The sequence below is a fragment of the Rhinolophus sinicus genome, linkage group LG14, assembly GCF_036562045.2.
Source record: "Rhinolophus sinicus isolate RSC01 linkage group LG14, ASM3656204v1, whole genome shotgun sequence".
Lineage (NCBI taxonomy): Eukaryota > Metazoa > Chordata > Mammalia > Chiroptera > Rhinolophidae > Rhinolophus > Rhinolophus sinicus.
In genome coordinates this window covers 45,304,775-45,323,055 of record NC_133763.1, presented here as the reverse complement: position 1 = coordinate 45,323,055, position 18,281 = coordinate 45,304,775, and the positions used below count along the sequence as shown (strand labels likewise).

The window sequence follows — 18,281 nt, the reverse complement described above, 5'->3', positions numbered from 1 at the left end:
AGGGTATGAGAAAGAGAAGCTAGAGCTGAATAAAAAGACTGCTAGGTGATGCCAAGAGTCAGCTGACATTTAAGGATAGTATGTAGTTCTAGAAGTAAGTTGGCGTAGTGATGACAAGTCAGTCAGCAGTGGTTAATGGAAAAAGTAGTTGACCCCTGTTTGATTCTCATTTATTTCAGTTATACCTCTGTGTTTGTGTACTGGCTTTTGATGTAAAATGTACTTCTTGTGATTTGCAGTTGAAAACTGTTTGAAATCTGTTTCCTGAATCTTAGAACTCCTCCTCTTCCTGTTCACCCATTATTAATATTGGTGTACGGAGGATACGCCCTGAGCCTGTTCTCCCTCACTAGTTGCAACTGTGCTTCATATGTGAACTAATACGCTGGTGGTTCTCCCCACACTGTTCAGCTCCAGAACTATGCTAATTAAACATAAGCTATACGTTCTGGCTAAAATTACTTTTCGCTCATTTTGAATCATTATGTAATTATCCATGAATTATCCGCACTAGAAACTTGCGAATCATTTAGAATTTAAAGTTTTTTCCTTTGCTGTAACTGCTGCCTCTCCATCATAATACAGTTGCCATTAAGTCATTGGGCTCTGTCTCTAATTTATCCTCTGCATTTCTATCATGACTGCCTTTAGTCTCTTAATTTTGTTACTATTGGACCAGCCTTATAATTAGAGACTTGGTTTAGCATAGGTTTGAAGAGCTTGGGCTGTAGATTCAGACATACTGGTTTCAGATCTCGGCCCTTCCTCATACCATGTACATTGTCACATGACCTTGAGAATGTTACCTGAGCTCTTTGAATCTCAATTTCCTCACCTTTGAAGGGGGGATAGTAATTAAACCTACTTTACAGTGTTGTTATGAGGACTAATGCATACACATTTCAGTGAATTAATACATGTAAATTTCTCAATAAATACTAACTGATCTTACAGTAAAACCTTGTATTAATGCAAATTTAGATAAAATTTGATCATGATTGTCTCATTCTCAAACAAGCAGGTTAAAATTCTTGCTGGGGTAAGGGCAGAACTGCAGGGTAAAGCAAGGCTGGGCTAGGAAACATCAGGCAAGGGACATGAGTGACAAGAGTCCCTGTGGCCCAGTGGTCTTCTGAGCCAGTTTCTGTGAGTCAAATGGATAAAATGGCGCCAAGTAATAGAGAGTCCTGGAATCACTGCCAGTATGTTAGAACAGTTTTCAAAGTGTGATCCTCAGGACAAAACAGCTTCAACCTGCATTCTTAGTTTGCCTTAGTCTTAGTTTGGCTGGCCAAGAAAGCTTGCACGGTTATTTCACCTTCTAGCAACTTGACTGTCTATTTTATGCGATTGAATTTTGTGGTCCTCACTTAATTTGTTAAGGCAAGGTTTTACCTTATTTTTAATTGATATTTTATCTCAATTTTCCATTTATATTGTAATTAGAATGATTTTTTTAAAGCTAAAGTTTAATTATAGTACAACAGATTATGGTAGTTTGATATTTTAATTTCATGGTTTTTAACCTCCCCAATTAATATTTATATCTCTATATATTTATTTTTAGCCCATACCTATTTAGATACCTTTGCTATCTAAACATGTTTTATTGATGCCTTTGCTAATTATTTTTCATTTTGTTTCTAAATATTTTTCTGTGTTCTTCAAGTAAATATTAGGTCAAACCATATAAAATTGCCATACTTACAAGTCAAAAGTGGTCAAATATTGGCAGTTTTATATGGTTCAACTTAATGCTTTATGAATTCTTCATAAACAGTACTGTTTTATGTCTGAAATTTTAATTTGTTCTTACTTTTGAATAATAGTTTTATCAGGGTATAGATTGCTAGATTAACTTTTTTCTTTAAAAGCTTCAAAGATATTTGTTTTTTATTGGCCTTTTTTTTTTTTTTTCTCATGAGGTCTGCTGTCAGTCTTGATTGTCTTCTATAACTGGTAGTTGCTAAGTTTTTTACTCCATCTTTGTTATGTTTAGGTGTTGATTTATTTGTAAGTATCCTGCTCAGGACATGGATTGCAATTCAAGGGCTCATTTCTTCAGTTCTGAAATTCTCATCCATTCTCTCTTTAAATAGCATGTCTCCCTCATTTCCTTCATGAACTTTGAGAACTTCTAGTTGATGCATGCTGGAGTTGCTCAGTTCTTTAGCCTTCTTAACTTCTTGTTTGTAGTTTCCATCTCTCCTTATCTCTGTGCTAAATTCTTTGTGGATATATCCACCTTCTACCTTGATAATTTTCTTTTCAGTTATATGAGTGTATTTTACTTCTCTTTGATTCTTTGGGGAAGATGATCAGTATGATGGACTGGTTTCCTTGGGTTCCTTCTGGTTCATAATAGATTTACTTCCCGGTCTCCATTCAATGTTTCTGAAATGTCAGGAGAACTGGTGCCCAGACATGAAGCTTCAGGCTGGAGGCAGCGTCACTGTGTGAACTCCGCCCAGGTCACCAAGCACCAGGTCAATTACCTGTTCATTTGAAAAGGCTCTGACTCAGGAACAACCAGATGGCAGAGAAGCACAGGGCAGAGTGTGTGGGAAGGGGCGCAGAGCTTGCATTCCTTGCTCTCTGTGTGTGCTTTGCCGGTCTGTGAGTCTCCACACATTGACCCACTGTCAAGCTCCCCAGCAAACTTCTTACTAGTTTCTGGGCTTGGCCTTTCTGTGGACTGAGCACATGGTACAAACTTTGGCTCCAGTACCTATGGACACAGCTTATTTGGTATTCTGCCTTCTTGTGGGTGACTCCAGGGATTGCAAGGATCTTAGGGGGTAGGGCACCTAAAGCCTGCCCTTGGCTCTATTGAGGAAGTTGAGTCTCACCTTTTAACCTTTGTCTTCTTTTCTGTCCCCGAGAGTCGGTGCTGGTAACTCCTGTGGCCACTTAACGTCAGCGCCTCACCATTTGGACTTTGACTTCCCTCTTTGTTTCTGGCACTTCAAAATTTTGCTGCCTTGGATGAAGACTCACATATATTTTTCAAACTACACTTTAATTTGTTCTGTTTTAGCCATTTCTGTGTTTGAGTTGGGGTTAGGTGCTTTCCACATCTGCTTAGTCGTCCGTCTTGAATGGAAGTCCACCATTCAAGTTACTGAAATTAAATTCCACTTAACATAACACTGTGGAGATACAAGTAAATTAGTTTGTAGACTTGTGTATTTTGGTCTTTTAAAAAAGAGTTCCCCTCAACCCCTGCCCTTCCCCATAATAACACCATTTAGTAAATTGGCGTGTACAATAGATTAATCTAATAGGCGTGAATGGGGCTCTAGGGACATCATGAATAAAACTGGTGAGTAGCTTTGGCCTTGAAGTTTGGGTTTCAGTTTTGTATAATGATCAAAACTCACCATGACAACTAGCACTGAGAGATCACACTCACCTGATCTGCACTCATTGCAAGGGCACGCTCACTCAAACTTCAGTGGGAAATGGCGCTCATTCTCAAAGCACACATTTGTGTAAATTTTAAATCTATTGAGAATACAAAAACAAATAGCAAAAAGATCCCTAAGAAGCTTCAACTCTTTTTGTCATGGTGGTAAGACAGCTTGGCTGCTGGGTCATCCATCTGACGTAAGTAGTCAGCATTGGATTGGGATTTGCTGATGTCTAGATTTGACTATTCCTTTGTGTCTCAGGTTTCAGAATTCCAAGCTTCTGAGAAATCTTTATGGCAAGTAAAGAGTCTTTCTCAAATGTATCACCCACTTGTACTCTGGGTTGGGTTTCTTCTGCAATGTTCAGACATCCTTTTGTATCTACATTTCTTGATATTGCTTGAATACTGATTTGTGTGCCATACCTCTTCCTCCACCTTAACTTTTTGGGTATTGTGTTTATCTTCTAAATTCCTTAATGTTATTTTGATGGGGGTTTGGAATGAGAAAAAGATGAATTTGTGTTGTCATAAGCTGTGATGTTAGCTTGCCAGATTGAAGGAGAAATTTTAAGAATCTGAGAATCAGCTTATTGAGTTCAAAAAAATCTGAAACACCTGGTGTGGCTTGCGTCAAATCACTCATTTATATAGGAATAATGGATACTTTTATAATATTGAATATTTTTTTCTTGCTCAGAACAGAATGTCTCCATCTTTTGCTCCTTCAACAAAAATATTCCTTAATTTGTGTTGGACTTTTCTTATTAACTTCAATGTGTCTGTGTGTGTGTGTGTGTGTGTAATTATATTTTTATCACTTTATAGCCTCTTATTCTTTCCATTTGTGAACTTTGCACAGGCTGTTCTTGGTTTGCATACTGTTTTTTTCCTTTCGTAGTTTAGTTGGGGGTCCCCAAGACCACCCTTAGGCTTAATGATTGGCTGGAAGGGCTCACAGAATTCAGAAAAACTATTATACCCATGGTTGTGTTTCATTACAGTGAAAGGATACAGATTAAAATTAACAAAGAGAAAAGGTGCGTGGTGTGAAGCTCAGGAGGAAGCAGGTACAAGCTTCCAGGTCTCCTTTCCGCAGACTTGCGCAGCAACTGCGTGGCAGTACGCGGGAGCGTTGCTAACCAGGGGAGTTCACCTGAGCCTCTGTGTCTAGGCTTTTATTGAAGGCCATCAGTCACATAGGGCTGCAGCCTCCACAGAACTGACACCTCTACTTGGATTCCAAACACCTCCCAGAGGTCAAACGGAATACAGACAGCGTGGCCCAAGGCCTCAGGCTTACAGAAACACTCATCAGGCATAATATTCTAGGAGTTCAGAGGTCACCTCCCAGGAGCCAAATACCAATATTGAAGACAGCTTTCATTAGAACTGTGTGGGGTTTGAGGAACTTAGGCCAGCCATGTCAACCCTTTCTTGCATACTAGTAAATGGATGTTAATTCTTCAAGACTGTATGTAAGTGTCACCACTTCAGTGAAAACTTACCTGATTCACTGTAAGAAGTTAGTTGCTCACATATTTTTATATCATACAATTATTTACACTATCTCCTTTGTAGTTGTACTGTTTCTTGAAAGGTTTTTAATTTATGCCATCTCAAATGTAAAACTATTTATATTCTTCTTCCCCATTCTCCTCACCTTACTGTTTGTTCCTTTAATTTGAAAACTTTTTCTTACGTATTGCCTTTGAGCAAGATCTTTGTACGCGTTTTTATTATAAAAACAGTATTTTGTTTTCAAATATATAATTATAAATTTGAATTTGAATGTATCTGTGTCTACTGGGAGCCTGATATTCCACCTTTTAGAATGACGTTTGATTTAAGTTCATTTTCCATTGGAATTACTATATAAGGTTCTGTCGTTTGTGTCCTCACAACTGTTGGGGACTTGTTAACGTGTTAGTCTGTGTGTGGTGCTTCCTGTAGTTGTGCATGGTATAAAAGGTAAAAATTACGTACTGGTCTTGAACCCTTTCTTGAAAGCAAGGATTCTGTTATTTTTGCGATAGCCTCAATTTTTTGGCTGACACATAGTAATCAGTTTGTTGTGTTGACTGGTGCTGTTTTTTCGCTCTTAACTTTAACTTCCATATGTTACCCCAGCAAGTTTATTTATTTTTATAGATGCCAGAACACTAGCATGAATTCAAGTAGCTCTGAACCAAGTCAGAATTGATAAGATGAGAGATTGTGTATTTCTATTGCTGCTGTAACAAAATTGCCATAAATTCAATGCCTTGACACAACACATTTTACTCTCCTATTGTTCTGGACGCTAAAGTTTTACTGGGTTAGAGTAAAAGTGTCAGCGTGTCTGGCTCTTTGGTGGCTCTGAGGAGAGAATCTTTTTCCTTGTCTTTTTCAGCTGATGTGGCCACCTGTATTTCTTGTCTTGGGACGCTATCTCCAAAGCTTTCATTATTCGTTGCTTTTTCCTCTTTTGTAATCTAATCTTCCTCTGCCTCCCGCTTATAAGATCACTTGTGATGACATTTAGGGCCCATCAAATAATCTCAGACAGCACTCCCATCGCAAGCCTTAATCTAATCACATCGGCAAAGTCCCCTTTGCTGTATAAAGTGACACTGACAGGTTTTCCAAGGAGTAGGACCTGGATGCCTTTTGGGGCCGTTATTCAGCAAACCACATACTGTAATAAAGAAGCACTAATTTTTTTTTCTCACATTAATGTTTGTTTTCTCTTCCTAAGTAGGGTATCCTTTTTCCCAAATGCAATAACTCAGTGGATTATTTTACTCAGCTCTTTTTTTTTTTTTAATTTATTTTTTAAATTTATTGGGGTGACAGTTGTTAGTAAAATTACATAGATTTCAGGTGTACAATTCTGTATTACATCATCTATAAATCCCATTGTGTGTTCACCACCCTGTTTTACTCAGCTCTTAATGCTTATTTCTTTGGTCTTGTCTGCCATATTGAATGAGTAGTTTCCATTTGGGCATCATGCACAATTTCCGTAACTTTTTCCTGAAGACTATTTCTTAATGTTGTCATTTTATGTTGTAGTTGGTGTAATACGGTGTCCAGTATGCCGCCAAGAATGCAGACAGATAGACCTTGTGGATAATTATTTTGTGAAAGATACATCTGAAGCTCCTAGCAGTTCTGATGAGAAATCAGAACAGGTATGCTTCTCGATTTTTCTTTGTATTCCTACCTTGATATCAAAATGTAACTTATGAGAAAGACATGTTTGGATTGTTACATAAATTAGGGTAGTTCTGCTATAGTTCCATCTTTCAACTTGAAAATAAAGGATATCTTTATTCTACACCCTCAGACCTGGCTAAATGAGACAAAAAATCATTACTTAAAAATTCAAGTTTTGTATAGATTTTGTGTTCCGAGACTTATATTTTTACCCACATGAATGCTTGATCTGGAACGAAAAGGATTTCGCTGAAGATAAATGGACAACAAAATAATTTTATCCTAGGTAACAATGTATTAGTATGTTTGAGAGCAAATTAGAATGTTTTCACCTTTTTATTTTGTGGCTCTACATTTTGTAAATTTAATGTAGATTAGTATTTATTTCCTCTTTTAGGTATGTACTAGTTGTGAAGACAATGCAAGTGCAGTTGGCTTTTGTGTAGAATGTGGAGAGTGGCTATGTAAGACATGTATTGAAGCACATCAAAGAGTAAAATTCACTAAAGATCACTTGATCAGGAAGAAAGAAGATGTCTCAGGTAAGATAGAAGCAGCTTTAATGATTACTATTAATCTCCCTCTTTTGCCCCTATAGCATTTCTACATATTCTTTATAAGCTTTGGATACCAATATCAATAAGATTTAGAAAGTTAGACAAAAATTTTGTTTAGTTTAAAAATATATGTTTTATTTTACTACAGAGTCTGTTGGAGCGTCTGGTCAGCGCCCTGTTTTCTGCCCTGTACACAAACAAGAACAGTTGAAACTTTTCTGTGAAACATGTGATAGACTGACATGTAGAGACTGTCAGCTATTGGAACACAAAGAACATAGGTACAGAAGTCATAATTGCTTATCGAGAAATATTATAAAAAGTTCTTATAAAATTATTCTTCCTAAAGCAAATATTTATTCCATAATTTTGTTTGTTAGCATTTTAATTCTCAGTTTTGTATATTTTATTTCTTAAAGCAAGATATGTTTTTGATAAATTATTTAATAGTTTCCACATCATATATAATAGTCATATGAATATTTGTTAAAAATGTATCATTACATGGGTTTGGGTTTGCTAGAATGGAGATGTGTTATTTCTTTGTTTGCTCTGCCTTTGGTTGAAATACACTTTTTTTCAAGTGTACTATGGTATTTAGTATATGGGCTGTCATCTAAATAGGTAATATTTGTATGGGAATGGCTAACTGATACCCATTTAAATATTAAAGCATAAATGTACTAATTTCATGTTAAAGGATTTGCAGAAAAACTAGGGATTTATAAGAATCTGAGTAAGCAGAGTTATTCTCTAATACATAGCTCAGTTTTTCAACCCCATTTTACCCTCAGAGTTTAATAGTATTCACTATTAATTAGTGTTCACCCGTCTGTTACGTCTGAACTGTTCCGGAAATGCACTGGAATTTCTAGTCATTTGTATAACAAAATCCTCTAGTAAATCTCCCAGTTTCTATGACACCAATTTATTGCAATTAAAAAATGGTCTTGCCTACCCATACAATATTTTCTAAAGTGTTTTTCTTACAACAGTTCTGCTGAATTGATGGAAATAGGTTTTATGACTCTCCTGCCAAAAAAGGGTAGGTTAAGTTGGATTAACCACACTTAACTGTAAGATGTCTTAGAGCTTTTAATTTGTTAGATTCATTGGCATTTATTTAGACTTCTCTTAAAGAGGGAATACATTAATTCTCATTTCTAACAATTATTTCATCCATAGTTAATGCCAGGCACTTTTCTGAATGCTGCCATGTTTGTTTGATTCATACCAACTACCCATGAATTGTTGGTACTGGCACCATGACTCTTACAGGAGAGGGAGTCCACTCGCAGAAAGCTTTAGTCATGTGTACAAGGTCTCGCTGTAAGTCGCAGTGGCAGGATTTGAACATAGGAGGTCAGACTCCAGATCTATTTTAGCTCATATACTCGTTTTGTCCCACGTGGTATATAAAATACGGTATATGGAATCTCTCAAATTTGACCACATAAAGGTAATGCACTTTGTTCTTTTTCAAGGCAGCTCTCACTGTTCTAGAGAACATTTGTTTGGGAATGGTACTTTGAATTTATGTATCTTATAATTTGTTCTAGAATGTTTCATCTTACCTGAAAGTTGGTTAATGTTTTATTTGAGGTCACGAATCTCGTGGATACCTTCACCTCAGGGCCAGATCTTACCATTGATTGTCTTGTAATAATCTCAATAAGACATTAGATTACCTTTCTCAAAGCTGCAGTCAGATCTTTGAGAAATCCTAGATTTCTTATGGCTTTTTAAATTGATGGTGAGAAACAAAATGAAAGATAGCATCTTTTTCTCATGAAAGAATACCTTCAACCGCCTCTCCCTTAAACTTTAGCCACGATCCTTCCCCTTCTTGCACCATTATTTTTTACCACTTATATCCAAGTCCTAATTATTTCTTGAATGTTTTCTCCCTTTTCTTTAGTTCACACTTTGTTTTTCCTGAATAGGTTGTTGTAGAACCCATGTCACTGGACTTAAAAGCCTAGGTACATATTACTAGAACACATTTATAACTGGTTACCCTGCTTTGAGGTTTCCTTCTTAAATTCATTCTGTCCACATTGCTGCCAGGATTTATTTTGCTCAAGTCTAGTTGCCCCACCCCTCACCCCGCTTTAAACACCCTTCAGTGGTCCTCCACAGTCAGAGTTTCGAGTATTCAATATAGTGTATGTTTTTGAGTCTTACCAGTCTTTCTCTTCATCATCCGAAGTTAGGGAACAGTCCACAAGACCACCCTCGCTTCTGACACCAACTGCAGAGTTCAGTAAAAACCAACATCAGAGGACAACAGCATGCAGTTCAGCTCACTGATAGGAGTTGCTTTCACCTTGTTCAATTAGGGTGGTAACCTTCTGAACAGAGTGTTTTACCTTCACCTGTAGCTCTTAACCAAGCAGCTCTTAGTTGGTTCACAGAGACCTGTTCATAGGGCACTACATGTGCCATCATCGGGTTCAGCAGCTCCTTGGGTGGTTCCAAAGACATACTTAGGGGAAAAGAGGCTAGCCACCTGCCCAGAAATACCTCTGTGCATGCTCCTCGTTGCATGTCTTGCCGCAACCATTTCTATTTCCTATTGCACTCTTCTGGGCACTGCCTTCCTTAGTAGCGTGTTCCTCCATCACCCCAGATGTTGTGCGTATTTTAGGTATCAGGGTTATTTTATGTTCTTCAGTCATAGAGTTGGTCTCAATACATAACAGTAAGCCAGTAACTTTCTCTTAAATGGCATATATTTTACCACAGCATTCAGAAATTTTCTGGTCCAAATCCCAGTGGTCGCTGCTGAGTGGCACTCACAGGCTTTTGCCATAAACTTCAGTCTGCATAAGCCATGTTGCTGAGACTTCCAAAATAATGTCTGAGTTTGGCTCATAGGGGCCCCAAAGCATCGAGAGACAGATTGCAATTCAGACGTGGCCTGCCTTTATGTTCAGACCCCCATTCAAATACGGCCTTTTGGGGGGTTCTATTGATTGATACTAATAATATCAGATGGAAAGTACGTGCGTTTCATAATTCAAATATACCAACCAAATATTGGGCTTCTTGTTTAGTTCTAGTGGTAGGTGGCAAAAGCAGTTTATTTTTCTTCACCTTGGAATGTCAAGGGTGGCTCCTGCCTAGGTTATTCCTAAGAGTTTCACCAGTTTGGGGTTCTCTTGGGCCTTTGCTGGATTTATCAATAGCCTATGATGGTCACGTGGTCACCATTGCATTTAAGCCAGTCCTATCTTCATCTTTAGTTTCTGATATTATCACGATATCATCAGTATAGTGTATTATTATCCTCAGGACCTCCCTCAAGGCTCAGTTCCTTCTAACCAAATTATACCAGTAAGCGGAATTGAAATACACCTGTGGCAATACAGGAAACGGAAATTGGGATCCTTCCATGTGAAGGAAAATTGCTCTTGGCTCTATTTTGAGACTGAGACAGAGAAAAAAAAACATGAGCAGGATCCATCACTGAGCACCACTCCCCTGTAGCCTGCTGTGTGTGTTTTGTACTGTTGAAGCCGTATCAGGCACTGCTGATGCTATGGCGGTACTGCTTTACTCAAGCATTAATAGCCTGTTAGTCTTGATGAGCCATCTGCTTTTTTCACAGGCTACACAGGGTTCTTGCACAGAGAATTTATTGGTACCAGCACTCCAGCTTCTAATCTGTTATTAACATGGTCGTCTCTTTTTGTCCACCAGATATCCTATACTGTCTCAAATTAACAACTTCTGTGGGTTCAGACAGTTCTAGTAGTTCCCATTAGCGTGTCTGATCAGGATTGGCCTTAGGTGAACTTATATGCATTCTGTTTTACAATGCCAGTCAGACATAATATCCATCCCAATAATATATGCATGTAAAGGTGATGTAAACACTTCATATAAGGTCAGTTCAGATATTCCAATTTTCGCCCAAACTTTCACGTTAGTCCTGTCAAGCATTGCCTCTCCTCCCAATTTGGCCTTAGCACCCACTGGACTTCATCATGTATTAGAATCACAGTGCATCGGGCTCCCCTGTCAAGGAGTCCCAGAAGTGTTTCTTATCCACCCTCTGGCTCTTTGACCCACACAAGGGCATATTGCCTTGGTTCTCCAGCTGGGGGTAGAGCCGGAAGACCCTGCCTCTCTCCACTCTTCAATTTGATTAACCCATAGGGCAATCACTCCAGGCATTTCAAGGTCAGGTTTCTTATGGTCGTCTTTGCCTTCAGCTTTTTAAATTTCCAGTGTAGTACAGTTGGTGTAGGGCCCTTTAATGCAGGGGAGCAGCAGTGACTCCCATTGATCCACCCAGTCTTCAGCAGTGCTGCATTAAGACCTTTGTCAACCCTATCAACATCTGCTTTATTCATCCCATTTTTCAGGAGCCATCTTAAGATTTCCATCCTGCCTAGATACATCCATGACTTTCCCCTTTGTCTTTCCCTGTTTTCTCATGAACCACTCTAATTTTCTTAGTGTTTGTAAAGCCCATAAAGGGAAGCTGAGATAATAAATCTGATAAGGCTTCTTCGATTGTTGCTAGACTTTGCAGCAGTAAGTTTACATGGGAGAACCCATATAAAAGGGTCCCCCTTAATGACGGTATTTACTATGACCTAAGTAAGAAGCACAGTCAGTAGATGAATATCATTATCTTTATAATGCCGATTCAGCATTGCTTGCATAAGAAGCAGACCAGCTACTTTTTCTGGGGAGTTCCACTTGGCATTTATCAGAGAAGGCCAATCACCTGTCGCAGGGTAAACAGGCTTCACAGGGGCTTTTATCCAGTCCAACAGGCTAGCTGTGCTCTCGGGAATGACCGGCCAGGGGTCTGGATTTTGTATAACCATCTACGGTTGTACGGTAGTGAGCTGTGGGTCCTGCATCAGCTCAGACAGCGCTCTTCTGTTCCGAAGCATCCAAAACCAAAGACACTGCCCTTAAGTAGTCACCCTCACAGTGTTTTAGCGAAGGTTTTTCTTCAGGAAGCAGACAGTGTCAGTCCACAAAATGAGACACACCCTTCACACTGTACTTTCTGGTTTCGTTAGTTTAGTTGTTCCTCAGCCTGGACTACCTGCCTTTTTGTGACCACAGGTTGTAGAGGTGCTGTCTGTTTACTCAACATAATTTTTCCCTTTGGAATGGCCCTGAGGCTGCTGGCTGTGTCAGACAGGCTGAAATCTGAGCTTTGCCAAGTGTCAGGATCTGTCCCAACACACTCTTCATTTAGCTGCTATGGATAACAATAACCAAGGGATTGTATAATTAGCTTGGTTCTTATTGGTTTGCATTTCCTTATTTATCCTAGGGAGTTGGGTCTGCGATTTCTAAATTCCATTGCCTGTAGTAACTGCAGCTGCAGTTACATACCATGAGTGACTAGGTAGTCAGGAATCAAAGGTTCATAAACACCCACCCCACCCCTGCCTTCTACCTCTTCCCAAACCGTGTGTTTCAGTGAATCGCAGTCATTCTAGTGAACCACACTTCTGACACCAAGTGCAGAATTTGGGGGTCCCAAAACCACCCTCACTTGTGACATCAGTTGCAAGTTCAGGATTTCCCAAGACTACCCTCAGGTTTGATAATTTGCTAGAACTCATTGAAAGCTGTTAACGACTGATGGTTACATTTATTACGGTGAAAGGATACAGATCATAATCATCCAAGGGAAAGACACATGGGGCAGAGCCTAGGAGAGCCCCAGATGTGGAGCTTCCAGTAGTCTTTTCTCACTGGAATTCTGGATGTAGTTAACTTCTTTCTCCCAGCAAATGATACGTGACAGTATGCATGGACTGTTGTCAGCCTAGGAGGCGCACGTGGTCTTTGATGTTCAGAATATTTATTGGGGCTTTGTCATGTAGATATGGTTCACTGTCCATATGACCGGCCTGTCTCCAGCTCCTGAGGTTGAGCTGATACCCCGTGACCCGAAGCCCCTACTATAAATCATCTAATTAGCATGTGGCCCAAGGCCCCAGATAAACAAAGATCATTTTCTCAGGCTTAGAAATGCCCTCCTAATAACTGAGGGCAAAGGCCAGACGTTAAACTCTTTATTACACGATCTGTTATTACCTACTAAACTCTTTATTACAGATCTGTTATCTCCTTCTTGCATTTTTGTGGTAGGAAACCCTGTGTTTTAAATTACTCTATCTTTACAAATGTTATTTGTTTACTTAACAGAACACCTTCCTTATCTGTCAGGAGAACAATTGAACCTTAAAACCTGTTCACTTCTGTGTGTTATCTTCACTGACACTTTCTATTCCACCTTTCCCATCCCTTTTCCCTGTATGGACTTAAGGCTATTTTTTTTATTTTTTATTTTTTCGAAGTAATATTTTATTAGAGGTGCAGTTCTTTTCTTTTTTAATTGGGGAAGGGGAACAGGACTTTATTGGGGAACAGTGTGTACTTCCAGGACTTTTTTCCCCAAGTCAAGTTGTTGTCCTTTCAATCTTAGTTGTGGAGGGCACAGCTCAGCTCCAGGTCCAGTTGCCGTTGCTAGTTGCAGGGGGCGCTGCCCACCATCCCTTGCGGGACTCGAGTAGTTGAACTGACAACCTTGTGGTTGAGAGCCCACTGGCTCATGTGGAAATCGAACCGGCAGCCTTCGGCGTTAGGAGCATGGAGCTCTAACCACCTGAGCCACCTGGCTGGCCCGACTTAAGGCTATTTTTAGGGTTAGTTCTTCAAGGGGCTTAATTTCTGCCATGCTTATTGATTGGGTTGGACGTCTTACCTCTTCTTGAGTCAATTGTGATATTTTCTTAGAAACTTGTTTTTTTAGTTGAGATTTTAAAAACATACTTGACTAGAATTAAACAGGATTAAGATTTTGCAAAAATCTATGGTTGTCTCTTTCTAGTTTGTAAGGTAGTATAGCAGAGTTTTTTTCTTTATTCTTAATTAGCATGACCATAGATTTTAATCTTTGATTGGTTATTTTTGATCCAGTTCTTGAAGTCATTTAGTCTATTCTTTTAAGTGTTCTAATTACACTTCTCTTTTATTTTTATTCTTTCTTTAGTTCGATTTTGTTGTACTTTTCTCAGATTCTTATATTGACGCTTTAGTTTATCAAAAATATGTGCATTTTCCTCTGATGAAAATTTAGCCTGATTTCGTAATCATTTTTTCTTAATAGAGGTCTATAATTGTATTTTTGGGTTCTCCCCTTAAGAGATCATACAGTATAGCAGTAAAGATGAACTCTTTATGTATGTATCTTTTAAATGAAGAAAATGTACCAAGTTTTCAAAGTTGTATCAACTTGATGAGGATTTAATGTGAATTGTACCTATAAAGTGCTTAACACAGTAAGTGCTCAAAAGCAGTTTATTATTACTAAAATTGTGACCTGCACATTTTTTTCCCTTGTAAGCACTTACTGAAGTCTCTGGTTTTCTTTATGGTTTTGTGAATTCTCAAAAAGGAAAGCAGCTATAGAAGTGAAATCTTGTGTATTACATGGTTTCTAGTTAAACCATGGGGTTTTCCTTCCTCCCTCTAATAATTCTATTCACAGTAAATGAATAAAAAAAAAGTATAGACTTACAAAGAACAAGAATGAGAGAAAAGACACCAATGGAGATTTCAGTTAATTTTTCAAAACAGGGAAATAGATTGAATATTTAGTGAATCTGACACTTGACCTAGTTGAGTTGAATGAACCACACACAACTCATGGGCATGCAAATGAGATATAAAGGAAGCCACTTGATTTATTTCCTAGAAACGTATTATGGCTCAGGATCTGGAAGTAATAGGTGTCACAAAAGATTGGCTTATTCTTTGAATAAATAAAATCAAAGGCTCTGGACTTGGGGATATTAGGTCTAGATGGAGGGTGGGGATGAGGGACTTGGTTGAAATCGGGGAAATTAAGTATAAATCTGCACACTAAATTTGGGATCTTTACTTCCCAACTTGCTTCCATTTTGCCAGTAGTGACACTTTTCCATTTCACTATTTCTCTCTATCCCTCCTTCTGAAATTAGAGGCCTTTCACTCTCTGGAGAAAGGGAATGATCAGAAGAGCCTCTAAATTTGGGGTTCATTTCTAATTTAAAAGATTGCCTTACAGGGAAGCCCACCATTTTATAAATTCTGCTCTCTTTCACATGATTCTAAGCAGTTTTTAAATATATTTAAATATGAATGGATAGAGGGATCATCTGACATTTGTGAAGAACCACTGTCATATACCGTATATTGTGAGATATGTGGAGAATTCTCGACTCCCATCTTTCTTGTCTGGTGTCAAATATAGAGACTGGAAAAGCTGAGTATTTCCTTTCTCAGCATTTCTGGCTTAGGGTAGCTCTGGTACACAGTTTGTGCCCATAAAATGTAAGCGGAATTCTGCTTTGTGGGTAGCTTTCAGAAAGCTCTCGCCTTCCTGATAAAAAGGACAAATGTTACGGTGTCGGCCTTTTTCTGGCTTTGTCCTTCCTTGAATTTGGGTGTGACGTCTGGAACTGTGGTGTTAGTATACGCTCATGAGGTAAAGCCAGGATCGTCTCAGAGGTCCTAGCTCTGATGTTGGTGAACTGTTGAACTAATACCATCAGCTGTGTTTGGTCTTGTTCTATGAGTCACATTAGTTAGTCCAGCTGTACTCATTTCTAATTGACATGGCCACCCACATGAAAGAGACCAAGGTACACTGAGGCAAAGGTAATGTAGGAACAAAAACAAATGTAAAGTAAGATATGACAAGCTGTTATTGGTTACAGAAGAATGACAGAATCTCTGAAAAAGAAGGAATTAAAATAAGAAAACACTTTTGGAAGTATGATAGCTGAAATAAGAAAATAGGTTTGGTAGGTAAATTCCAGTAAGTCTCCTAGAAAATAGAGCAAAAAGAGAAAACTAAAAGATAAAATAACGAGATCCAGCAGCCAATCAGTATGAATTAGAGAAAAAGAAAAGAAATTATCAAATAGATAATATAAGAAATTCACCTAAGAACCTAGAGTTGCCAGTCTGAAATGACCGGTTTAGTGCCCAGTACACTAATTGTAAAAAAGACCCATATGAAGGTATATATTATCATAAAATGACAGTACATTAAGGTTGAAAATGGAGGATCAACAAAGTTTCCAAAGAACAAAAATAGGTGGCCTGCAATAAAATGGACTTTAGATAGCGATACCAGGGGATAGAAGATGCTGGAACAGTGACTTCAAATTTGGGGGGTGAGAGGGAAAGATTTTCATCTTAGAATTCTGTAGCTGAACTATTAATCAGTGTGAGAGTAAGATGTAGAAATTTTTCAGTGTGCAAGGGTGCAGAAACTGCCTCTCAGTGCACCTGTTTCTGGAGAGTTAGAGAATGTGATCTACAAAAATTAGTCAACCGAGAAGGGGTTGGGAATGCCCAGAACAACAGCTGTGCAGTAGCTAGTTCAGACTGAAGCATGAGGACTGAGGACCCTATGAAGGATGCCTCCAGGAAAAAAATGAAACCACTTCTGTTAAATTTGTTACATTAGATGATTTGAAAAATAGTATTGACAGGCTTTTTGCATATCTGATGGAACATGAGAAATATTAGGGATCGGTACATTGAAAACGAAGCAAATGAGAACAAAGGGCATTTATTCCAATAAACAATAGTTCTATAAAAAATTATTGTATTCCTTGGCTTATCATTGGACGGTATTTCCATGGTCGTTTATTCAACAGGTACTTGCATGCCTACTGAGCCCAGGTGTGGTATATTTCAGTGATCAGGGCAAATTCATTGTCCCCAAGGACATGTATATTTCCAAAGAGTAAATATGTCATGATAATTGTCATAGAGGAAAAGCAAGCTGGGAAATCGGGACAGGGCATGTGAGCACGTGGGGGTGTAGGTTTTTATTTCAAAAGGCTTCAGTGATAAGACGGGATTTGAATAGAGACTGATGGAAGAATGGGAGCAAGCCCTGCTTACATTTGGCAGGGGGGGGCATGTTTCAGGTAGAGATTAAAGCAAGTGCGAAGGGCCAGCGATACTAGCATACTTGACATCTTCCAGGAACTGCATGGTCTAAGTGGAAGGAACAACACGAAATTTGGTGTCAGATGAGTCGGGTGGGCAGAAAGGGCCAAATTATTTAGTGCTTTGTAGGCCATTGTAAGAATGTTGGCTTTTACTCTGAATAAGACACTCAAGAGTTTGAACCAGTGGAATGACTTGACTGATAATTGTTTGAAAGGGATCGTGCTAGCTGTGGTGAGAGATTAGAGGGAGGCAGAGACAGACTCGGGAGATTAGTTAGGCTGTTTTCAATAATTTAGGCAAGAAGTAACAGTGGCTTAGGCTAGAGTGCTAACGTTGGAGATCGTGAGATGTGATCAAATTCTATATTTTTAATTTGGGTGTATTACTTGAAGTTGTAATATATGGATGTACTGATTTATGGATTATATGAGATGGGTATTAATAATACCAATATTTCTGGTTTTCACATTACTAAGAGTAATTGGAAGGATAGAATTGAATTTACAGAAGTTGGAAGACCGTGGAAGATGTGGTTTGTTAGGGAATTGGTAGTTAAGTTTTGGCCGTATTAAACTTGAGATCTTATAGCAATGTAAACACTGACTATTTTACGATAAAATTAGATTGGGTGTGATAGGAGAAGTAGGGAAGGTGGTAGTATAAGTGTTGAATTTGTAACTGTCTAAAACTGATGAAGCTCTTTAGACCTGTCATTGTAGATGGCATCCCATAGAACTGTCCCCGTCGTGACAGGTGCAGAGGGTCCTCACACTCAGGGCACCTTCTCAGAACGTCTCCACTCCGTTAATTGTCAGCATGGGGCAAGAGACAACCTACATATTTGGGGTGAGTTTGCTTCTGAAATGAAGGTCACGAGTAAATCTGCACGTACTAAGACCACACGTTCTGACTCTTCTTATCTGCGGGGAGGATGTGGTTGACTTGCTGGAACTAGAATTTCTTCTCTGTTAACACATTAAAAGAGGATGCCACAGGCCCCACCCCGCTTTTCCACCGACATTTGCACCCTCTCCATCATTATCTGCTTGAAATCTACTAGGGCTAATATTATTATGCTTTTTATCTCTGTTTGTCACCCAAGAAAAGCCCCACGCTCCCAGGTC

At 38.8% G+C, this 18,281-nt stretch overlaps 1 protein-coding gene across 2 annotated transcripts in view; it reads left to right on the top strand.

Annotated features, from left to right (window-relative positions):
- TRIM33 (tripartite motif containing 33) overlaps positions 1 to 18,281 on the top strand; it is a 107,929-nt gene that overhangs the window by 41,650 nt on the left and 47,998 nt on the right. For both annotated transcript variants that reach the window (XM_019730364.2, XM_019730363.2), the window contains exons 2-4: positions 6,464 to 6,582; positions 7,005 to 7,149; positions 7,313 to 7,445. In XM_019730364.2, coding sequence (XP_019585923.1) covers positions 6,464 to 6,582; positions 7,005 to 7,149; positions 7,313 to 7,445 — 397 coding nt within the window. The remainder of the gene's footprint in view (positions 1 to 6,463; positions 6,583 to 7,004; positions 7,150 to 7,312; positions 7,446 to 18,281) is intronic.